This window comes from Oenanthe melanoleuca, chromosome 12, assembly GCF_029582105.1.
Source record: "Oenanthe melanoleuca isolate GR-GAL-2019-014 chromosome 12, OMel1.0, whole genome shotgun sequence".
In the NCBI taxonomy this organism is placed as follows: Eukaryota; Metazoa; Chordata; class Aves; order Passeriformes; family Muscicapidae; genus Oenanthe; species Oenanthe melanoleuca.
The window spans coordinates 4,669,567-4,689,213 of NC_079346.1; the positions used below are offsets into that span (position 1 = coordinate 4,669,567).

Here is a 19,647-nt window from a genome sequence, read left to right on the forward strand (position 1 = left end):
TTGACTTAAGATTTTCAAAATACTGCACCCTTTAATCTTAAAGAGAAAAATGCATTCTTGAAGGAGAAATAATGCTGTTTTTTTTTCTAGACCATTCCAAATAGATGTCAGGTTTGTTGCCAAATAACATGTCTGATTTCGTGTCTAATAGTTAGTGGAATTTAATGAGTACAAAGTGAAAAGTGGAATAGTTCTCAGTAGGAAGGGAGCTGAGTTCTTCTTTTGACACACCCTGCTGTTCACTCGATTGTAAAAGATTCCCACAGGTGGCAATTCAGTGCTCTCAGTGCCTTGCCTGTGTGAAAAAATAAATATAAAACCAGGGCATACTGGGAACAGACCCACCCTGACTCACAGGCTCAATAGGTTTAAGAGGAGTGAAAAAGGGCAGCCTTTGTAGCTAAAGGAGGGTGTTGGTGGTCTGAGATTTTACTATTGGTATTTAAGGTACTTGATATTTAAGGTAATTATACTAAAACTAATGCAGGGAATGAAATTTATACTGAATTCAGTGGTTCAGGCCTTCAGGTGCCCCACTGCTGCAGTTTGGAAGATTTACTTGAAACCTCCTCCAAGTTCTTTTCTGGAAATCATTTTCCAGCTGGGTCCATCAGAGCTGTGGGCTCTGTGGAGACACAGCAGAGACACCTTGTGAGGACTGAAGGGGGCTCTGAGAGAGATGGAGATTAATTCACAAGGGCCTGTAGTGCCAAGACAAAGGGGAATTGCTTCAAACTGAAACACAGCAGCTTTAGATGGGACATTGGGAAGGAATTCTTGACTGTGGAGGTGTTTGCCCAAAGAAGCTGTGGCTGCCTCATCCCTGGAAGTGTCCAAGGCCAGATTGGATGGGGCTTGGAGCAGCCTGGTGTGGAGAAAGGAGTCCCTGCCCATGGCAGGCAGGTTGGAACTAGGTGATTTTTCAGGTCCCTTCTAGTCCAATTCTATCTATGATTCGATGATTTTATGATTATTACACTTTCCTTCAACTGTCCCATCCACCACCAGTGCAGAATGTTTGGCTCAGGGACTCTCATGTGGATGTTCCTTTCCTTGGAGTTGTCCTGGGGGGAATCACATCTTTGTGATGGTTCTCTTGTCCAGCTCCTGTCTCTAGGATGTGTCAGAGTTGAGTCTCTGAGGAACAGGTGATGCTGAAATGTGTAATTTACTCACCCCACGTGAAACTGTAGGTGCTGGCAGTGGATGTGGTTTCTGGTGCTTCCCTGCTTTTTTAGGAAACTTGCATGGCAAATTTCCTTCAGGTAAAAGTAGGACACTCTAAGTGAAGTGTCAGATGTTTTTAATATCTGAATGTCTAATTCTGTCTGGTGCTGACCTTTGTAACCATTGCTTTGTATGACTTGGAGTTAGGAACACTCTACATGGCCAGGTCAAATTATGAACATGTTTGCTGTCAGCTTGCTGGTCTGGTTTGCTGTGTAGTTTTGAATTGTAATTAAAGATAAATCATTATTTTGCAGCCTCACAGAACACAGAGTGATTGGAACAGGATAGTGAGAAATCTGTTTTCTTCTTTGTAAGTGAATTCTTCTGGGGTTTTGTTGCTGAAGCTGGATCCCTTCTCAGCTAAGGCTACTTCCAAAGTGCACATATTTATGATAACCTCAGGCCATCCACCACTGATTTCAGAATGAATTAAAATATCCATTCTAGATGTATCCTGCCTTATCACAGCCACTGATTCACAGTGGAATGTATCTTTTGCTGTATTTTCTTGTTTTAAACCCAGTAAGTTTTCTACACTCATTTCAGAACTTTTGAAGTCTTCCACATTTTCTGTCTCTCCCTTAACCTTTGGCCAAAAATAAAGAGGAAATTTTACCTTAGATTCTGTCCTGCCATTTTTGCATTCTCAGAAGCAGTACTTGTTGGAGACTGCAATTAAATGCAATTAAAATTATTACATATTTCACCTGTAATTCAGGAGTAAAAAGTAAATGACTTTGTTAGAAGTATTTAAAAAGAAACCTGGCAGGCACTTAATCATGTAGGAAATAACAAAACACTTTTGAAAAGCCATTTCTATTTCTACATTGTCATGTTGAATACCACCATGCCTGTTCCCTAACAATAAAATTTTATAATATTTGTTAAGCAAAACTCTTATTTTATTAAATGCAGAAATGTAGGTATTTTTACATTACAGGCCTCAGACCATTTCATTAAAGACAAGTCACAGCAGTTCAGGTGGGTGAATTATTTTCCTTGAAAGTTCTGTTTGCCAAGGTAGAATTAAACTGGGCTAGCCAGGACTGTCAGTGTGCTGACAATTGAGTTCTCTTCAGGGAAGTGGTAGTGCAGAAACCAACCTGTTAATTATCTTGTTTGATCTCAACTGGTCAGGTTTGCATGCTCTGAAGGTGGCTATAAAAAAAAGTCTTGTAATTTCTTGTGCTTGAGAAGAATGAGATGCAATCACATAAGATGAGGAGGCCTTGATGGATTAGCAATGAGGTACAGAGCCTTTACCTCAAGGTGGTTTTTCCTAAGCCAGATCTGCCTGCTGCTGTTGGGAAGTGCCCTCAGACTGTGCTTGGTCTGTACTGAGCTGGGGCTCTCAGGGCTGTTGATAAGAACAAATTCACTGAAGAAAAATTGCCACAGCTGTGTATTTCTCTCTGGCTGTCTCCTTCCCTCTTATCCAGTTAGGAGACAGAATTTCTGCTGTTTTCTTGGGCTGTGCTGCCTGAGGGAGATTAATGTGATTCCAGCCAGGTTGTGCTGCTGGGAGCTGCCTGCTGGGCAGTGATGATGCTGCTGGACATGAGTCCTCTGGTGTGGGCACTGGAGGGAGCCCAGCAGCAGGAGGCAGGGCAGCAGCTCGTGTTTAAAGCAGAGACTGCTAGAAGTTCATGTTTAAAGGCTCAAAGAACCGTGTGAGGGAGGCAGTCCAACCCCACACAGCATCCTAAGAGGCTTTGAAAATAACAGGAACTGAGCAGGTGTGAATGGGAGGGAAGTCTTTTTCCATGGGCTGTCCAGCAAGTGTGCTGTACAGGGCTGTGGAGCACCTGGAGCTCATTACAGACAGTGGCACTGTCTGCTGCTGCTGGGATTCACTGCAGATTAAACTGACCTTTTCTTGGGTTCCCAGGACCTTCAAGCAAGGGGTCTTGCAGAGGAATGTGCCTTTATGGAACTGCTGCTGCTCTGTAGGAACAGCTCTGGCAAACAATAGTTGCTTCCCACCCTGTCCCTGCTGAGACACTGAGCTGAAGCAAATATCAAAAGGATGCTGAATATAATCTCACAATGTCCATGGATGTTCAAAGGTATCTACTATTCTGGCAATTTATATTGCAAGGCAATGTGTGTTTTGAGATCAAGAAAATCCAACCACACTGGCAGAAACTGTTTCCTAGTGAGTTAAAGCCAACACAATTTTTAAGGGTAGAAAACCTCCGCATAAACTGTGGGTTGAATTTTTTTTTTTTTTTTGAGAATATAATCAGAAGAAACCTATTAAAAGTTTCCCCCTTTTAATATGCTGACTTCAAGAGGAAAACCCAACTGCTTTATTTAGAGTGCCATCCTTGTGGAAAGAGTGAAACTAATGACAACTGTGCCAGGTCACCTTTAACTTTCTCAGATGGGAGATGTTGGAGCACTTCTGTTAAAGTCAATGGCTCTTGGGGGAGCCTAACCAGCACTGCAGAAGGTAATGACATGTCCTCTCCTGCCACCTCTGGCTGCTCCATTATCCTTGAAAGCAGCCATGAAATTTTCAAGGCTTTAACAGGAACATCTGCTTCTCTCCCTTGGTTGTTTCCTTCACATCTGCAGTGTGGTGACAGGGCATGTGCTCTTCTTCATTCACCCTCGTTGCTCTGACCTTTCCTGTGGCTCATTTTTTATGCTCTGTCTCCTTAATGACTATTCTAATTCATCTCTGCATTTGCTGATAGTCTTATTAGGGCCAAGGGAAAATTCACCAGGTGAGGGAGCCTGTTGTTTTCCAGTAAGAATGAAACTCTGTCAAACCTGACAAGCTGGCTGGGATTCTTTCAAGGGACAATTTCACTACATTGTTTCTGCAACTTGCCCACTTGTGGCAAGTGTTCCTACTAAAAAGACCAATCCCTCTCTTCTGTGGTCAATGAAGTAAATCTCCTTTTCAGACTCACATGCATGATTTATTTTTTTCTGGCCAACATCTAGAAAAATATCCGAGTGTCTTCCTGCTATCTAAGCATCTAATTGCTGTTGATTTCAAATAGATTTCACTGCCAACATAAGAACAGGACATTTAAAAGCCCTTAGGAATTTGAGACTTCCCCTTCAATTCTAGCTCCTCTGAGCTTCTAATCCAAATATGCTTTGTCAAGTGTCCTGGAGCTAAGCCAGTGTCTGTCTGGTTTCCTACAGGCACTGGAAATGCTATTATTGCATCTGCTGCATCACAAATAAATGTGCTCAGTTATTGGGGAGCAAATTTCCATCTCATGGTCAAAAACCCCCTTCCAAATACAATAATCTGCAAGAGTCAAGAGCTCTCTTAGTCCTTTGAGTGATGGCAGTGAGTTTAATTCAAGTATTAAACTCAGATTTCTCCCAGAGCTGTGGTCTCTTTCTGTCAAAGCTATGACATGGTGTGGGGGGAGGCTTTTGATGCTACTCTCCAGTTTGTTCCTGTGGTACATCTTACAGGATACAGTGGCTTCTGTGCCATTGCAAAGTTATGTTTTAGCTTTAAGCTGAATGGCTGAATTAAAATGGAAAATCTACCTAATTGTTGTCAAGGACTGCAAATTTTAACAAAAATGGAAGAAGAGCTGGATTCTTGGGTACTTGGAATAAAAAAATAATGTTTTAACTGATAGTTCTTTCATTTCTGAGAAGGGTGTGTTAACACTCTGTGTTACTGATTCAAGCAGCCTTTTTGTACTAATTCACATTTTAAGCCTGGGTGAAATATCTTTATTGTTGTTAGTTTCCAAATGAAAAAAACTAAATTTATGTAAAGCTAGCTGTACACTGACTTCAAAACCAAGTTTATGCTGCATAAAATAATAGGGTTAATAATATAAATGGAGGAAATAAGGTGAGAGATCAGCAGTTTGTGTGTTGTGGCAGCACCCATTTGTGCATGCCCAGTTACAGAGCAGAGATCTCCACATTTGGCTCTTTGAACTGCATTTTTCTGAGATTTTTTTGGGTTACAGCCTGTGACTGGCATGTTAAAATTTTAGTATTGCACCTTTATTCTTTGGCAAAGAAGATTAAAAAGTGAAAAACTTGAGAGGCTCAAGAGAGCTGCAGAATCTTGAAAAGGAAAAGAAGTATTAATGGTGAAGCTTTGACAGAGAGTCCTCAGTATAAAATAGGAATGTACAGAGCCTAACAACTTCTGAATTCTCACCTTTAAATTATTATTCTATCATTAGCAGTGTAAGTTGGGGTCAGCAGTTTAAATGTGGGCCAATGAGAAACACCAGATTAATTCTCATTTTATTTCATTGTGGTTATATTTTACTGTGTGTGTGTTTCAGTGCAGCATCAAGTGGTGGGCAGTCTGCAGTGGGTTTTTTATGTAAGAAATCCCCCCATATTTCAACAATGCTGACTAAAAAAATATCTGTTGACATTCTGGAAACCTCACTTCTGCTTTGCACTTCTAGATACAGCAGCTAAAACAACTTTAGTTCAATTTATTGTTCAGCCAGGTTGGACAGAGTCTATACATGCTGAAAGCACTTAAAGTCCTCATGCCACTCAGAGTTAAAAATGCATTTGTTCAATTTAATTTTATGACCTGTTATTGCTTAACTGGCAGCTGCTTCTTATACTTGGACTGCTGTGATGCTTTCCTCGTCTATTCCATTGAATAAACCCAAGGTAATCATTACAGCTGTTCAAAACCTGATATAAAATGAGACAAACTTTGAAAATAAATAATCAATGGTGATCAAGACATAGGGTTTTTCCCAGGGATTAAAGACCAGCTGAGGAGCTGATGGCCTGGTGCCCAGTGCATTAACTGATCTGATTGCTTGTAACATTCCTCAGAATTCCATTTGCCTGATTTGCCCATTGCATGAAAACTTCATCCCACTTCAGCACTGAAATCTATCATTCAAATGCAGTTTCATCTGCTGGTTCTGCTTTTTGCAAAAGGCAGCTCATCCAGTGGCAACAAATGCTGCTCTATGATTTTAATAAACACAGAGCAATTAGTGGAAAGAGGGATTTACTGCCCATCTTTTAAATTAAGAATATCAAACAAGACAACCAGAAGAGTTTAATAAACCACACCATTTAATGATAGCAGTTATGTCTAGATCTTTCTAGAACAGATTGTCAAATGAGGGTTAATTAATGAATAATTATTTTTTTGCCTACCTCTAACTGTCAAATTCAGGCAAATCCTATTATTCTATAGTCCCATCAAAGTAATTTAAGGAGGGAAATATACTTTTGCATTATAAAAATAACCCCCAGAAAAGCAGTTCTTTCTTCCTTGTAAGTGTGAGCTGTTTCGAGCAGGAAATGGAGTGCAGTACATGTTTCCTTGGTTGCTCTCCCCAGTTTTACTGATTCTATTTGGACATGAGAATAAAGATTCAATTTTCACTCAAAATGAAGAGAATGCTTTTTTCCCAAACATCTACTTTGTTTTCTGGCAGCTTCCATTTACTTAATCTGCAGAGCCTAATGACTTAGATGACAATTAGTGTTTCATATTCTCTAAACAAATATCATTCTTGTCTGATGAACGACCTTGAACTGGGTTAAAAATACCTCTGGTATTTAGTAGATTACAAATGTTTGTTTTACACAAGTAAGCCTGAAATGATCATTAGATATTTCAGGTGATGGAAGAAAGGCACAAGGCTTAATCCTCAAAATATATTTTGTTGCATGCATGAGACAGACTAGGTTTTTTTTTTTTATTATTTATTTTTTGAATTTCTTGAAGATTATGATGCTATTAAATGAACTTCTGTCATGCTATAGATGAGCAGCTCTGAGACAGCAAGCACAGCCCTGAGACTGGGTGTGGAGAGCAACTGCAAATGGCAGTGAGCTCCTGGTGCCTGCAAGGGCTGTGTTAGTGACACCTTGGGCAGGATGCCTTTATTATTGGTGTGGATGGGACTGCCTTTCTCAGTCTGTGGTCCCAATTATGCTATTTTTGCTTTCCTATGGCAAGAATAACCTTGTTTTAAGAAGAAATCAGCTCTCACACTTGAGGCAGAAAATTTAATTTTTGCTTACAAAGTGGTGAGTAACAGTAAGGCTGGCCTGTATGGATGTGTGTGTACCTGCTTTCTTCAGGCAAGCAGAAACCTCTCCAGGGAGCTGGTTTCATTCTCTTTCCCTTTCTCTCATGATAAATTTGTGAAGCAAGGAACAAATGAGAGAAAAATAGTGGTCTGCATGTAATAGCAAGAGTGAATGTTAATGGGACACCTGGGAAATACTCCTATATTAGAGAGCACAATGTTGCTCATTTGCTACAAGTTATGATTGAAAACCAAATCTTTCCTTTGTATTTTCTCCTCTGCCTCACCTAAAATAGCCCCACAGTAGGAAGCTCCCTGTAGGAAATTATTAACACTGCTTTACTCTGAGGTGCCTTATGAGGTTTTATGCTCTTGGATTCTGTCTGGACAAGTGATGAGTGTGTTTGAACCAGGATGAATATTGGTGCCCAGCAGTTCTCATTGATCGACTTCAGTGAGATAGAGACACTCATGTTTTAATTTGTTTTTGCTTCCAGGTCACCCTTCATCCACCTTCCCATTTGCAGCAGCTTTTCCCTCCTCCCCCCTGCATTTCCAGCACCTTCTCAGCTGTTTTGATTTATTGACTGCTCAGATTTAATGTTTCATTCCTTGGAGAAGTCTCCTGCTTGTGTCTGATCTAAGGTCACCTGTGCTACTTATTAAGGGGGACTTTAATCTCCATATGGATGTGACCTCTGACACTCACTGCAGAATTCTCTGTGTTACCTGGTTCTCTCCAGCTGTGTCAGCAGGTTCCTCCACCTGCTCTGAAGGGTTGTGGTTTCATTAACTCTTTGGGTCTCATTATCAGGGTTTGAGGTCACTATATTTTTAAATATAGAGGTACACCTACTGTACCCTGGTGTTCCTCTCTACTTAGTTGCTTATTTTGGGAGTTTTTTTTTGTTTTTTTTTTTTTTTTACCCCACATGTCACTTCTCACCTGTTAAAGTGATTCAGGGCTGGTCCCCTGATTCCCCAGTTAAAATCTTGATTGTGATCTTGCACATACCACACTGCTGGTTTCCACAAGAAAAAAAAGCACAAATGTCTTGATGAGAATAAAATCTGTAACTTATAAGTTGTGGGAAAAACTTTTTGGTTTGAAACCTGCACTTTGTGGAAGCTCCAACCTCTCTTCCTACATCTGGAAAATGGCTGTATCTTTGCTTGCTTTCTTTTACAGATGTTGGCACTAGGAATCATGATCCTGCAGTGTATTTGAGGATTGTAAGAGTAATGGTTAGCAAATAGGATTCCTTTTTTCCTTGTTTGTTTTTGTTTGATTTTTTTTTTTGTGTGTTGCATCTTACTTTGTCTACTATCATGGGCAGATATTATGGGAAGATATTTCTTGCCTATTTATTCCTGGAACAGCTGAACTGGGCTTTTGTGGCAGTTCTGGACTATCTCTGGGCACTCCCTTACTGCCCATAAGTGGAAAGGTTGAATTTTAAAAGTGGAACTGGACTGATTTGTATATTCAGAGGCAATTTCTGAGGAAGTGTGTGTGTGTACATATATGTGCTGTATATCCTTGAAGGAGGAGAGCATCTAAGATAGAACCTTGTGACATGAATGTGAAATTATGAAAAGAATCCAGTAGCTGATGGAATGGTGGTAGAGAAAAAGCTCTGCTGATACTATCAGCCTCTAAGATGGTGTGTAAACTACTTTCCAAGTGACTTTTAGCTTCTTTTCTGGAGAAGAATCGTCATCTTTAGAAATGCACCTTTTCCCCTTTTAACCCTCAAAAAACCCTGCCATGAGAGCTGAACTGGTTCTTGCAAACATGTTTGGCAAAGAATATGAAAAATAGAAAGTGTTATTTCCTCTAATATTTGTGTTTTTCTAACAATATTTGCCTTCTGGTGTGTGCTTCCTATGCTCATGTATTTGTAAGCAAAAGCCAGCATGAGATAAAGGCAGATGATGAACTGGCACCAAGCTTTCCTCTTTCAAACAGCATCAGTGCTGACTTCTAAACTCATTTGTTTCTCTTAATGTTGGCTGCAATATTTAGTTCCATAGCTGTTCATCCTCCTATTGACATCCATCCTCTTACCCTTTAAATAAATGATGCAGTTGATTTTGTGCAGACCAGGCCTGCTGCTTTTGAGGCTTTCTGAGGAATGTGCTGAGCTGGGCTCATCCTACTCCAGATTTGCTGCTCTCCACAGTAGCTCTCTTCATCAGAGGTGGCAGATTATGAAACAGAGATAAAAACTCCCTTTAAATTTTTCTTTTCCTTATGTTTCTTAGCCAAGAGTTTAGAAAGAAGAGGTGGTTGTTCAGGATTTCTGGTAGAGGCGTGCTGCCTGCATGTGAATTGCATTGAGACAGCACTCCCTGGGAGTGATCAGAATTAGTCACAGAGATGAAATGGATGTGGACAGAATTGGTTAGCAAACTTCTAAAAGTCTCCTTCTTTCTTTGATATGTTCCTTGTGGTTTTGAAATGCATCACTACCATGTTTGGTATTTTATTAATAATAATTGTATTTCCCTCTTTTCCTTTTGAGCATTTCAAAGAGTTTTAGAAGTATTAATTGAGTATCTGCCCTCTGACATCTATGAAGAAAGTGAAAATAAGGTCTTGTCAAATATATTTGTTGAGAAAAACACATGCCTGGCTGGCCCCTGTTCTCCCTTCAATGTAAAGCAGGTTCTGTCTCTGGGACAGAGACCTTTCTGTGGTGGTGTTGCTGATAAAGGGTTTCTCCCTTCAGAGAGTTTTCTTATTTAAAAGGGAAGATGTTACTGAATTTCAACTGCAAACACCAATAGCCCTTAAGCTGCAGATCTCAATAGGTTTGCAGGTGATGAGTTATAAATTTCTCTCCACAGCTTTTCTCCCTCTTTCTCACTGCATTTCTCCCTGAAATGGCTTTCCTGATGTGTCCAGCATAGAATTCACTTACTGTGATCTTCACATTTTAAAAACTCTTCAGTTCCAGCTCTTCTAATGCTTCCAGAGAATCCATCAATTATAAAATATTTTAAGGCATTTTTTAAGTGTTTCTGTCAGTATAATCTCAGCTGCACATTAAGTGTACTTCAAACCTGAGATGAAGGTTTATTTAATGCAAAATTAATGGTAAAACATACAGGAAAGAATTGTTATGTTCCTTCTTTTTGCAGCTGTTGGGCACCTGAATACAGCTACAACAGATTTCAGTAGATCTAGGGAGGAATAGATGGAGTTAGGGCTGGTTAAGATTTTCTGTGGGTTTTCTTAAATGTGAAAGCCACTCTGTAAATGAATGTTTATCCTCTGGATTTCTGAACACTGGCAAAAATAGGGCTGAAAGGCACCACACTAACCCTCAGCATTTGTTCAGCACCTGCTCACAGATGTGTCTGAATACTAAGGAGAAATTCATATGGTGCTCAACAGCATAAAAAGTGTCAGGATGTGTGTGAACAAGCAGGAGGAAATATCGATGTGAGCGTGTAGGAGGGGAAAGACAATTACAAGGGCAATCCAATTAATGCAAATGATGCATGCAGATGTCTGTGGTGTTAGTGCCTCCACTCTCCATGAGCTGTGCATTGGGGATGAGAGAGGGGACTGCTGCCTCCCCTTGTGTGGCACTGGTGTTTTCAAACCTGGGCATCCCACTCCTGCCAGATGAGGAGGGGACACCTTTCCTTACCTGCTTGTGCCAAACAGTGAAACAGCTCCTAAACCAAGGGCTGCTTCCATGAGTAACTTCATCTCAGCTTCTGCAAACAGCAGTGTGTCTGTTGACTCCAGGGCAGCACTGTCACTGCTCTAAAAGTCAAACAAGATAATTGAAAGAGAGCCCCAGGTTTTTGGGGCTGTATGCTCAGGGCCAGTGTGTTTGATTTCCTTTGGTATTGGCTTAGCAGGACTGTTCACCTAAAGGAAGCAGGGTTTGAGCTGGAAAATAGACATCCTTGCAGCTACATATTGATCCTTGGAGCTGGATCTTGTCCATCCTTATGATGTACCTTCTGGAAAAAAAGGCTTCTTCTCTTATCTCAGCATCTGGTGAATAGTGACTTTGATTAAACCTGGCCACTCGGTTTTTCAGATGAGATACATGGCAAACACAAATATGTGGCCTGAGCAGCTCAAAACTTTTGCTTTTTATTGCTTCCCTTATAAAATCTTGTTCTCAAGAGACAAACCAGACTGACCCTGCTCTCCTGAAGTGAATAGAAACTCTGCTGTTGATTCCAGTGAATGCAGAACCACCACAGTGGGCACTGTAGGAAACCAATGGAAACTTCCTCCTGTTTACTCCAAAGAGTTTTGATTCAGGCTGTAGCACTAATAAACAGATGATTAAATAAACACTAAATTTATTTAATAAATAAATTAACAACCTCATTAAATTAACAATCTCTCTTAAGTATCAATCTCATTTTACAAAATCTTTCCTGTCAGGACTTGTGCCACCTTTTCTCCAAGCATTGCCATGTCAGCATCTTGAGGAACAATACTTTGGGATGAAGTGGCAAATTTACTTTCTATTTTCTGTGTTTGTTTTCCATATTGACTTACAGAAAACTGCTGTCCTCCTGATTAGTAGCTGTTTTAATTTTTTTCTTTTTTTATGATAATAATATATTATATTATTAGATACTTGCATGAAAATCAGAGTCTGCCAATAAACTTATTACAGTGGCTCTGTAAAGTACTTTTATGTTATCTTCAGCATTTTACCAACTTGCTGTAAAATACTTTATGCATTTTTCTGCTGTAGCACATCTTGCTTAAAAGTAGTGTAGCTTTGTCCTCAGGGGAAAAAAAAAGGAAAAGAACCCAAAAATCTCTGTATATATAATTTTTTTAAAAAGTTGAGTGCTCAAGTAGAACACTACATTTCCACTCCAAGATTGAATATGCATAGTTTCTTGTCCATTGAGGTTGTTATGAATACAAATTTGGCAACAAAATTCAGGCAGCCAAGTGTTTTCACAAGTATTTCAGCTGTGCTTGAAATACTTGTGAAACCAAAACATACACAGCAAGGAACACTGCCAAGCCAACTTTTTAAAAAGTTATATGTATGTATTTAATACTTTTTTTTTTTTAAGAACCCCCACAGAAGCCTAAATTGCATTGCTAACTCTTCCTGAAAGTTAAGTTTTCCCACCTAATCAAGTAATAACATTTTCTGGACAAAAATTACAGTGATCTTATTCCCTCAGGAAAATTTCATTTATAAAGGTGTACCTGATGTTAATTTAGCAGCAGATACTGTAAAAAAAAAAAAAAACCAAAACAACTAGACCAACCCAAAATACCCAAACAAAAATCTCCAAACACAGAGGAGAAGCAGGATAACTCTCAGGTTTGTCACTTGGAGGACTGTCTGTTTGTGGGAGTTCTCTCCCTTCTCCCTGCATTTCTTTGTTCTCTGTGCCTTTGATATCAGCCACACCTACACCAATATCTGCTCTGTCTCTCTTCTCACAGTTTGTGCTGCTTTGATGGTGACTATTTTTATTATTCTCAGTGTTGTCTCTCTGTCTCACTCTCTTATGAAATAACTCACCCTGCTCTGTAGTGCTGTTAATTTACAAGGTGCTTTACAAACACAGATAAGAGCCATCCAAGGCTCTGCTCTAAATAAGACAAGACAAACGCAAGATGAAGCACTTGAAGATGTTCAGGAAAGTGAGGACATGGAAATGACTTATGCAAGGAGCTGAGGGGCTTGTGAAGTGGAGTTTCTGAGAGAAGGTTTAGGCAGGATGGAGAGGAGGTTTGGCAGTGGAGGAAAATGATCAGCTGCAAGGAGCAGTGAGGTGAGACGTGAAGGCAAGAGCAAGAAGAGAAGGGGAGGGGGAAAAGAGACTTGGAGAAATAGGGACAGTGAATCTTGAGAGTAGCAGGACAGAGGTTTGTACAGAATGGTCTGGTAGGGAACTGAATAAATCCATACAGTTTGGGTATGTTTTTTTTTTGTTTGTTTGTTTTGGACAAAACTTGACTATCCATGACAGCTTTACAGCCTTCCTTGTTCTCAGCCTGTCTGTGATGACAAGCATAGCAAGCAGTGCTTACAAGTTGGTATGTTAAAAAGTTTCCCTACTGTTTAAGATGTGTCTTGTATTAAATATTATCCTCTCTATTGTGCCCATTTATGAGGGGAAAGAATTAGACATAAAACCTAATGGATGTCAGGAAGGCAAAGAGGGGTGTGTTCTGTCTGCCTGTCTTTTTGCCTTCATCATCTGAATGAATACTCCCACCTGCTCTTCTCCCTGTGGCTTTGTAAGGGGGAAGAAAGACTGGAAAACTGACTTACAAAATTTTATAAGAAAGAATAGTTTATAAACTCAGGGAATGAGCCATATCCTACAAGACTCTTTGCTTTTGCATTGCTGTAATTTAAGCTGGCACTGGGGACATTCCATATCTTGTAGGACTGCACAACCTGACTCCTCCTTAAGGCACTGATGGATTTTTTTTCAGTCCAACTGTGGGGGGTTATATTGTTGGTTGGATGGTCACTGGACAGACTCAGGAGCTCTCTATTTCCTGTTCTTCAGGTTTGTAGTTTATTATAAGGGCGTGGGTGTAAGAGAGAGGGTAGAACATGAAGAGTAAGAGAGTAAGAGCAAGGGGGTAAGAGAGTAAGAGGTAAGAGCAAAAAGAGCAATTTCCCATTTACAATACAATAAGTATTCTTCTATGATAAATATTCTAATTCCCATTAACCAATCTAATACAATATACTAATTTCCTAATATTTGCATGCAACCTGTAAAAACTACTAAATTACCATGTTTTAGGGCTTTCTTATCTGCAACCCTTATCTTCAGACCTTTCCTGCCCGGCTTAGAACAGAATGTCTCTTTGGTATTTGTGGCATTTGGTATCATCTAAACAAAAGAAGAGGCCTCAAACCTTCACACGACTGTTTTCAGCCTCTACGTTGAAAATTGCTAATATCTCTATTTCATCAGAACTACTTGCTAGGCACTCATAAATTTTTTTCTGTTTCCTTCCCGACACCCACCCTTCCCTCTGGACCTCTCAGGCCAGGTGAAGCAGGGCACGTGCGAGGTGGTGGCCGTGCACAGGTGCTGCAACAAGAACCGCATCGAGGAGCGCTCGCAGACGGTGAAGTGCTCCTGCTTCCCGGGGCAGGTGGCGGGCACCACGCGGGCACAGCCCTCCTGCGTGGAAGGTGAGACCCTGCCCTGCCCTGCCCTGCCCAATCCTGCCTCCTCAACACTGCAGGAGAAGTTTATTCCCCCTGCTGGCTGATTTCCCACCGCCTCCAAAAAGCGTAAATCCTTCCTGTTGGTAATTTCGGAAACGTCTCTGGGAGTTGATGATAATGAGCCTGTGCATAAATCTTGGTGTAATTAATCCTCTTAATATATGTACTGGTCCATTTCATGTCTGTGCCAATAAAACTTCTTAATTTTTTTCACACAAGAATTCTCCTCTAAAACTAGTTTGAAAACAGTATAAGCCAAGAAATTCAAGCTTATGATATTAACTCTTCCAGATGCCTTAATACTTAGTAGCTTGGCTAAAAATTCACTGGATAATAAATGCAACCCTAAGGCTGGGCATGCAGATTGTGCTGGGACATCTGATATGGAGAGCTTTTCTCTGGATCAATACTGCACCATTTAAGGTGCCTATTTTTTCACAGAGGTTGCTGCTCTTGTTAATTTAGTAACCAAGACAGACTTTTATTAAAGTTACCAGATCCCTCATTTCATTAATTCATAAGCAAGATCCTGTTTTCGTTCTTTTGCACGTAAAATTGCAACTGGTTTACTCAAACATAAAACAAAAAGCTTCAAAGTCCAATTCTAATCTAATATTCAGAAATATTTAGTCTCTGACATAAAACTCTAAATGCATGTGAATCTGTTTTTTGAAGTTTTTTTACCTATTATGAAGCTGTCAAAACAGACATTTTAAAAAGTGGATTTAAAAAAAGAATTAGATTCCTAGTATTTTTATGCTTTGTAATTTAGCAATGCATTTAATTTTAACTGTGCATTTTCTTAGAGAGTTTTCTTTTTACATCAGAAGCGTCTTCTGCATTTTTAGGTGACACATCTAATAGCAGAGATACTTTTACATATAACAGATATAAAAAGCCAGGCATTATTTTAAACTCACTTAAAGATTGCAAAGGTGACACTGTCATTCTATGGCAGAAATATATAAATCCTCTAAAGGCTTGATCCAGTCAGCAGTTGCTGAAGGAATTCAATAGCTGTTTTTTTCTTCAAGTATAGTTGCAATTAAGTACAACAAAATATTATGAATGTAAGATTTTGACTTTTAAAGTGAGAGCCTTTGATTCTCCCTCATTCCTCAGGGTAATGCTTTAGCAGACTTTGCTTATTTTTGCAAGCATCTGGGACTACAGTGAGTTGCTGCAGCACAGAAATTGTAACTCTCTTTCCTTAGCCTCAGGATTAGATGTGTTTTTCTCCCACTCTAGACATACCCTTCAGTAGACTCCTACACTGTGAAAGCAGGAAACTGTTCAGATCTTAAATTTGCACATTACAGATTGATTAATACAGACATTTAGGGTCTTTTTCCAGCACCTTTGTCCTGAATGCAGGCTTGTTTAATTTTTAATTTGCCTATAATTTTCCCTGAATTTAAAGAGAGTAATGAACCCAAAGCATAGAGTTACTTGGCCAAAAAAAAATATAAAATTATAAGGCAATTGGTTTGTAGCTATTTTTCATATTCATTGAGCTTCAGACCTTATCCAGTAGTGGTGATAATTTGCATTAGGGCAATTCTCTCTGCTGTTGGTCTCTGCTGTGGTTGGTACCTGGTGTCCCCACCCCAAATCACCCAGCCCTAGTTGCCCAGCAGACCTGTGGCTTGCCATTCCTGATTCCCTCCCCTCCAGGAATGATCTTGGTTCTTCCTTCCAACCCAAAACAATCCCTTGTTTTGAGTTTTTCTCTGTGCCAGGAGCCCTGGTGGGTTCTGCCATCTTCTCTGGGTGTTTTGCACTCCATCCTTACTGACTTTATCAGAAATGATCTCTCACCTCCCAGGAAGCACAGTCAGGTTTCACCCATTTTTTATGCCCAACCTGATGTCCACAATCAATCAGTATCAATGCAAATGATCTGAGACCCAAATGAATGGTGGAAGTTCATACATTTATTTTATAATGTTATAAGACTGAAATATTAGTTTATAAAAGCCAAAGCAGTGCTCCAAAAGTGAATTTTTGCATTATGCTTTTCAGTAAAAGTACAAACCAAAAGTAATTGAATGAGCATTTCAGCAATATCCTGATGTCAGCTTGCCTGCTTGACACCCTAATTTTAAGGTTGCAGAAGAACAAATATGTCTTGAAATTAAAAGGAAAAAAAAGTGCTTTACAAGAAGGAGGCTCCATTATTTTTGTTCATCTTTTCTGAATGTGTTATATTTTAAGGCATGCAATTGAACAGCTCGTGCTCATAGTAGCATAATGCAGACTAGCTGAATCAATATTTTAAGCCATACTTTATTTTGAAATCCAATATAGATTATGTAGGATTGTGTACTGATATATTTCATAATAATTTTCTGGGATTTGATGAGTGCCATGAACAATGCAAAACTGAGAAATGCATGCAGATGCTGTTAACAGCAGGTTTATAAAGTCATGGCTACATATCTAAAAATAATAGATCTTAACAGAAATTGGCTTAGGGGTAAAATATTAATAAATTTGCCCAGTTAGGGTGAACAACTGTAGCCTTCCAAAACATATTGCAAAAGTGGCACTGTGACTGCAAGTAGCTGGTATTCCAGTGCTTGCCAGAGGTTTCCCCATTCTTACCTGCAGTATTTGCAGACATACCCCACATGTTTACATCTCTGTGCAGTTCTGTTTTCTCACCCAGTGGAGGAAGAAACTGTCATTTCTCTGCCCAGTCTCCCATATTCATATATGGGTTAAACAAGAATCCTCAGCTTCATTCCTCCTTACAGGAGGTACTTGACTGAAGCATGCAAATGAAGGAAAAAAGTAATTTTTGTAGTCAGTGGAGATGGAAAGGCACTTCCAGAGGTCAATTCAAGCTTTGGAGTCAGCCTCTGGTGGTGCCTGCCTCTTTACAATTTCCATATGGCATTTACCCTTCTGAGGACTGGTGAAGTGTTCAGCCACATTTTTACCTCAAACATACTTCATGTAATTCACTATTGAACCAGAAATTGTTGTTTATACCTTTTGAAATCAACAAATTGAACATGGCAGAGACAACCTCCCTTAAAAAAAATCAAACCAAAAAAACAGCCTCTCTTCAAAAAAAAACCTAAAAACAACAGCTATAAAAAAAATATTGTTTCTCTTTCCTGCTTCTTTTTTTTTTCTAGCTTCCATTGTCCTGCAGAAGTGGTGGTGTCACATGAACCCCTGTTTGGATGGAGAGGACTGTAAAGTACTACCAGACTATTCAGGTTGGTCTTGCAGCAGTGGGAATAAAGTCAAAACCACAAAGGCAAGTACAGAGATCACCTATCTTTAAAAGTGCCAGTGTTCTGATTGCTCTTATTGCATTGTGTCTGAAAATGGTCCTGATTCAGTCTTCAGTGAGCCAAAGAAACTATTTTGTTGTGCTCAGTGCCAGAGAGATAATCATGTTCCAGAATCAGTTCTTCAATTTGCAGACTGAGTACAGGGATCCAAGAACTTTACCACTGTCACACAAAGTTAGATTCCTGTGCTGGGCAGCCTTTTATCTTTTGAAAGTACCAGCCTGGCTTGGGAATGTTGGAAATCTTCACTGATGCACTGATGCCACTGAGCACCACTGGAAATCAGGTTGGTTCAGAATATTTCTAATTACAGACCACCCTGTAGCTGGCCTGATTTATTTTTTTTTAATCCAAACCTTTGCTGTTTCATCTTATTTCCTAATTAATGTAGAGAAAATATAATGTCCTCTGTCTGCTTGGCAATTTAAAACGAGTTCAGTGCATTGAAGTTCAACAAGTCACAGCAAACTGCATGACTAAATACATCATAAACCAGGAGTCTTTAGCAGGCAGTAGCAAGGAGAGACATATGCTCAGCTTTTCCCTTTACAGCCTCTTCTAGCTGGGAAAGAATGTTGTTCATTAGGTTACAGTCTGAGTTAATAAGCAATACTGTCATCAAATGTTCTTTAGTAAAGGCAGCTCTGAGGAGTGAAAACTGCAGTAATTTCTGGATGGATGAGAGGAAATTGGATGTTTTGGGCAGCTGTGGTTTTTAGTGGTGCTCTATAGACACTGCACAGTGGTACAGAGGAAGTGGCATCCCTGCATGTGGCAGAGAGGTTGGAACTAGAAGAACTTCAGGAACATTTTAAACCCAAACCTTCCTAAGACTTTTATGTTGTCACTGATGACTGAAGGCCTGAGTGTCAAATCCTCATTCATGCAGCTGCCTTTTCCTTCCTAGGGACAGTAGTAAGGAAACTAGAATGGAAATACAAGTTCCCTTGTCACAGGGAAAAGGGAAGTATGGCATAACTTACATTTTTATTTCAAAAACGAACCAAAGATTTGTCTCAGATCAATAAGCAAAAAATTTCTTAGGTCTATTGTTACACTTATACACAAAGAGGACTATTTGAACTGTCAGACCAGTAGCCCACACTCTCCAGCCACCTGTGAGCCTCAGCAACGGGACACAGCAAAACCCTTTGGGACAATTACAAAAAGTGTACACATCCCTGATTTTTTTCCAATTTAATAGTTGCTTTATGTGTAAAATACAATAGTTGAGATCCATTTCATACTAATTTTTTTCTGTGTTATTATGCACCAGAGATGATCTCATTACCATTTAAATTTGTAATCAATTTTTTAAAGCTTTTTAAGACCCTGGGATCAGTGCTACGTGGGACAGTGGCTTCCACAGGTTAATTGTACACTGAAAGAGGAAATGTCATTTAATCAACTTTAACTCCTCTATCTTTTCATTCCATGAAAATAAGGAAAAATGGTGTAACTAAAATATTTGAAGCACAGGAGACTGCTGACACTACTCAGTATTTAGATGAATAGTTAGTGTCTGAGTGGGACAGTTAAAATGTGCAAAGCTGAGGAATTTGCATCTTCCATCAGTTCCCTCAGGGAAGGAAATAAAATCTCTCTGCTGAGTGTCTGTTTAGTTTTGTGACACATGTAGACACTGCAGAGCAGAGCTGACAAAGCTTTCCTCCTTCCAGCTGCCTGCTCTCATCCATTTCCAGGACAGGAAATCCAACAGGACCCTCCTCCCTGTGCAGCCAGAGCTGCTGGGTTTGTCCCTGTGTGTGCATTGAGCCCCTTCAGGGTCCTGGGGGAGTTCTGCTGTCTGGGAGAGATTTCTGCTGCTAGAACAATTTATTCCCTCCATGTGCTGCCTGGTCCCTGATTCCCTCCCACAGGATGGAC

General features: G+C 39.8%; 1 protein-coding gene across 1 annotated transcript in view; it reads left to right on the top strand.

The window, feature by feature from the left end:
* The window catches only part of TAFA4 (TAFA chemokine like family member 4), a 39,283-nt gene extending 21,533 nt beyond the window's left edge, over positions 1-17,750 (top strand). Inside the window, exons 3-4 of the mRNA XM_056501604.1 lie at positions 14,270-14,419; positions 17,599-17,750. Of these exons, the coding sequence (XP_056357579.1) occupies positions 14,270-14,419; positions 17,599-17,750 (302 nt within the window). The remainder of the gene's footprint in view (positions 1-14,269; positions 14,420-17,598) is intronic.
* Positions 17,751-19,647: the final 1,897 nt, after the last annotated feature.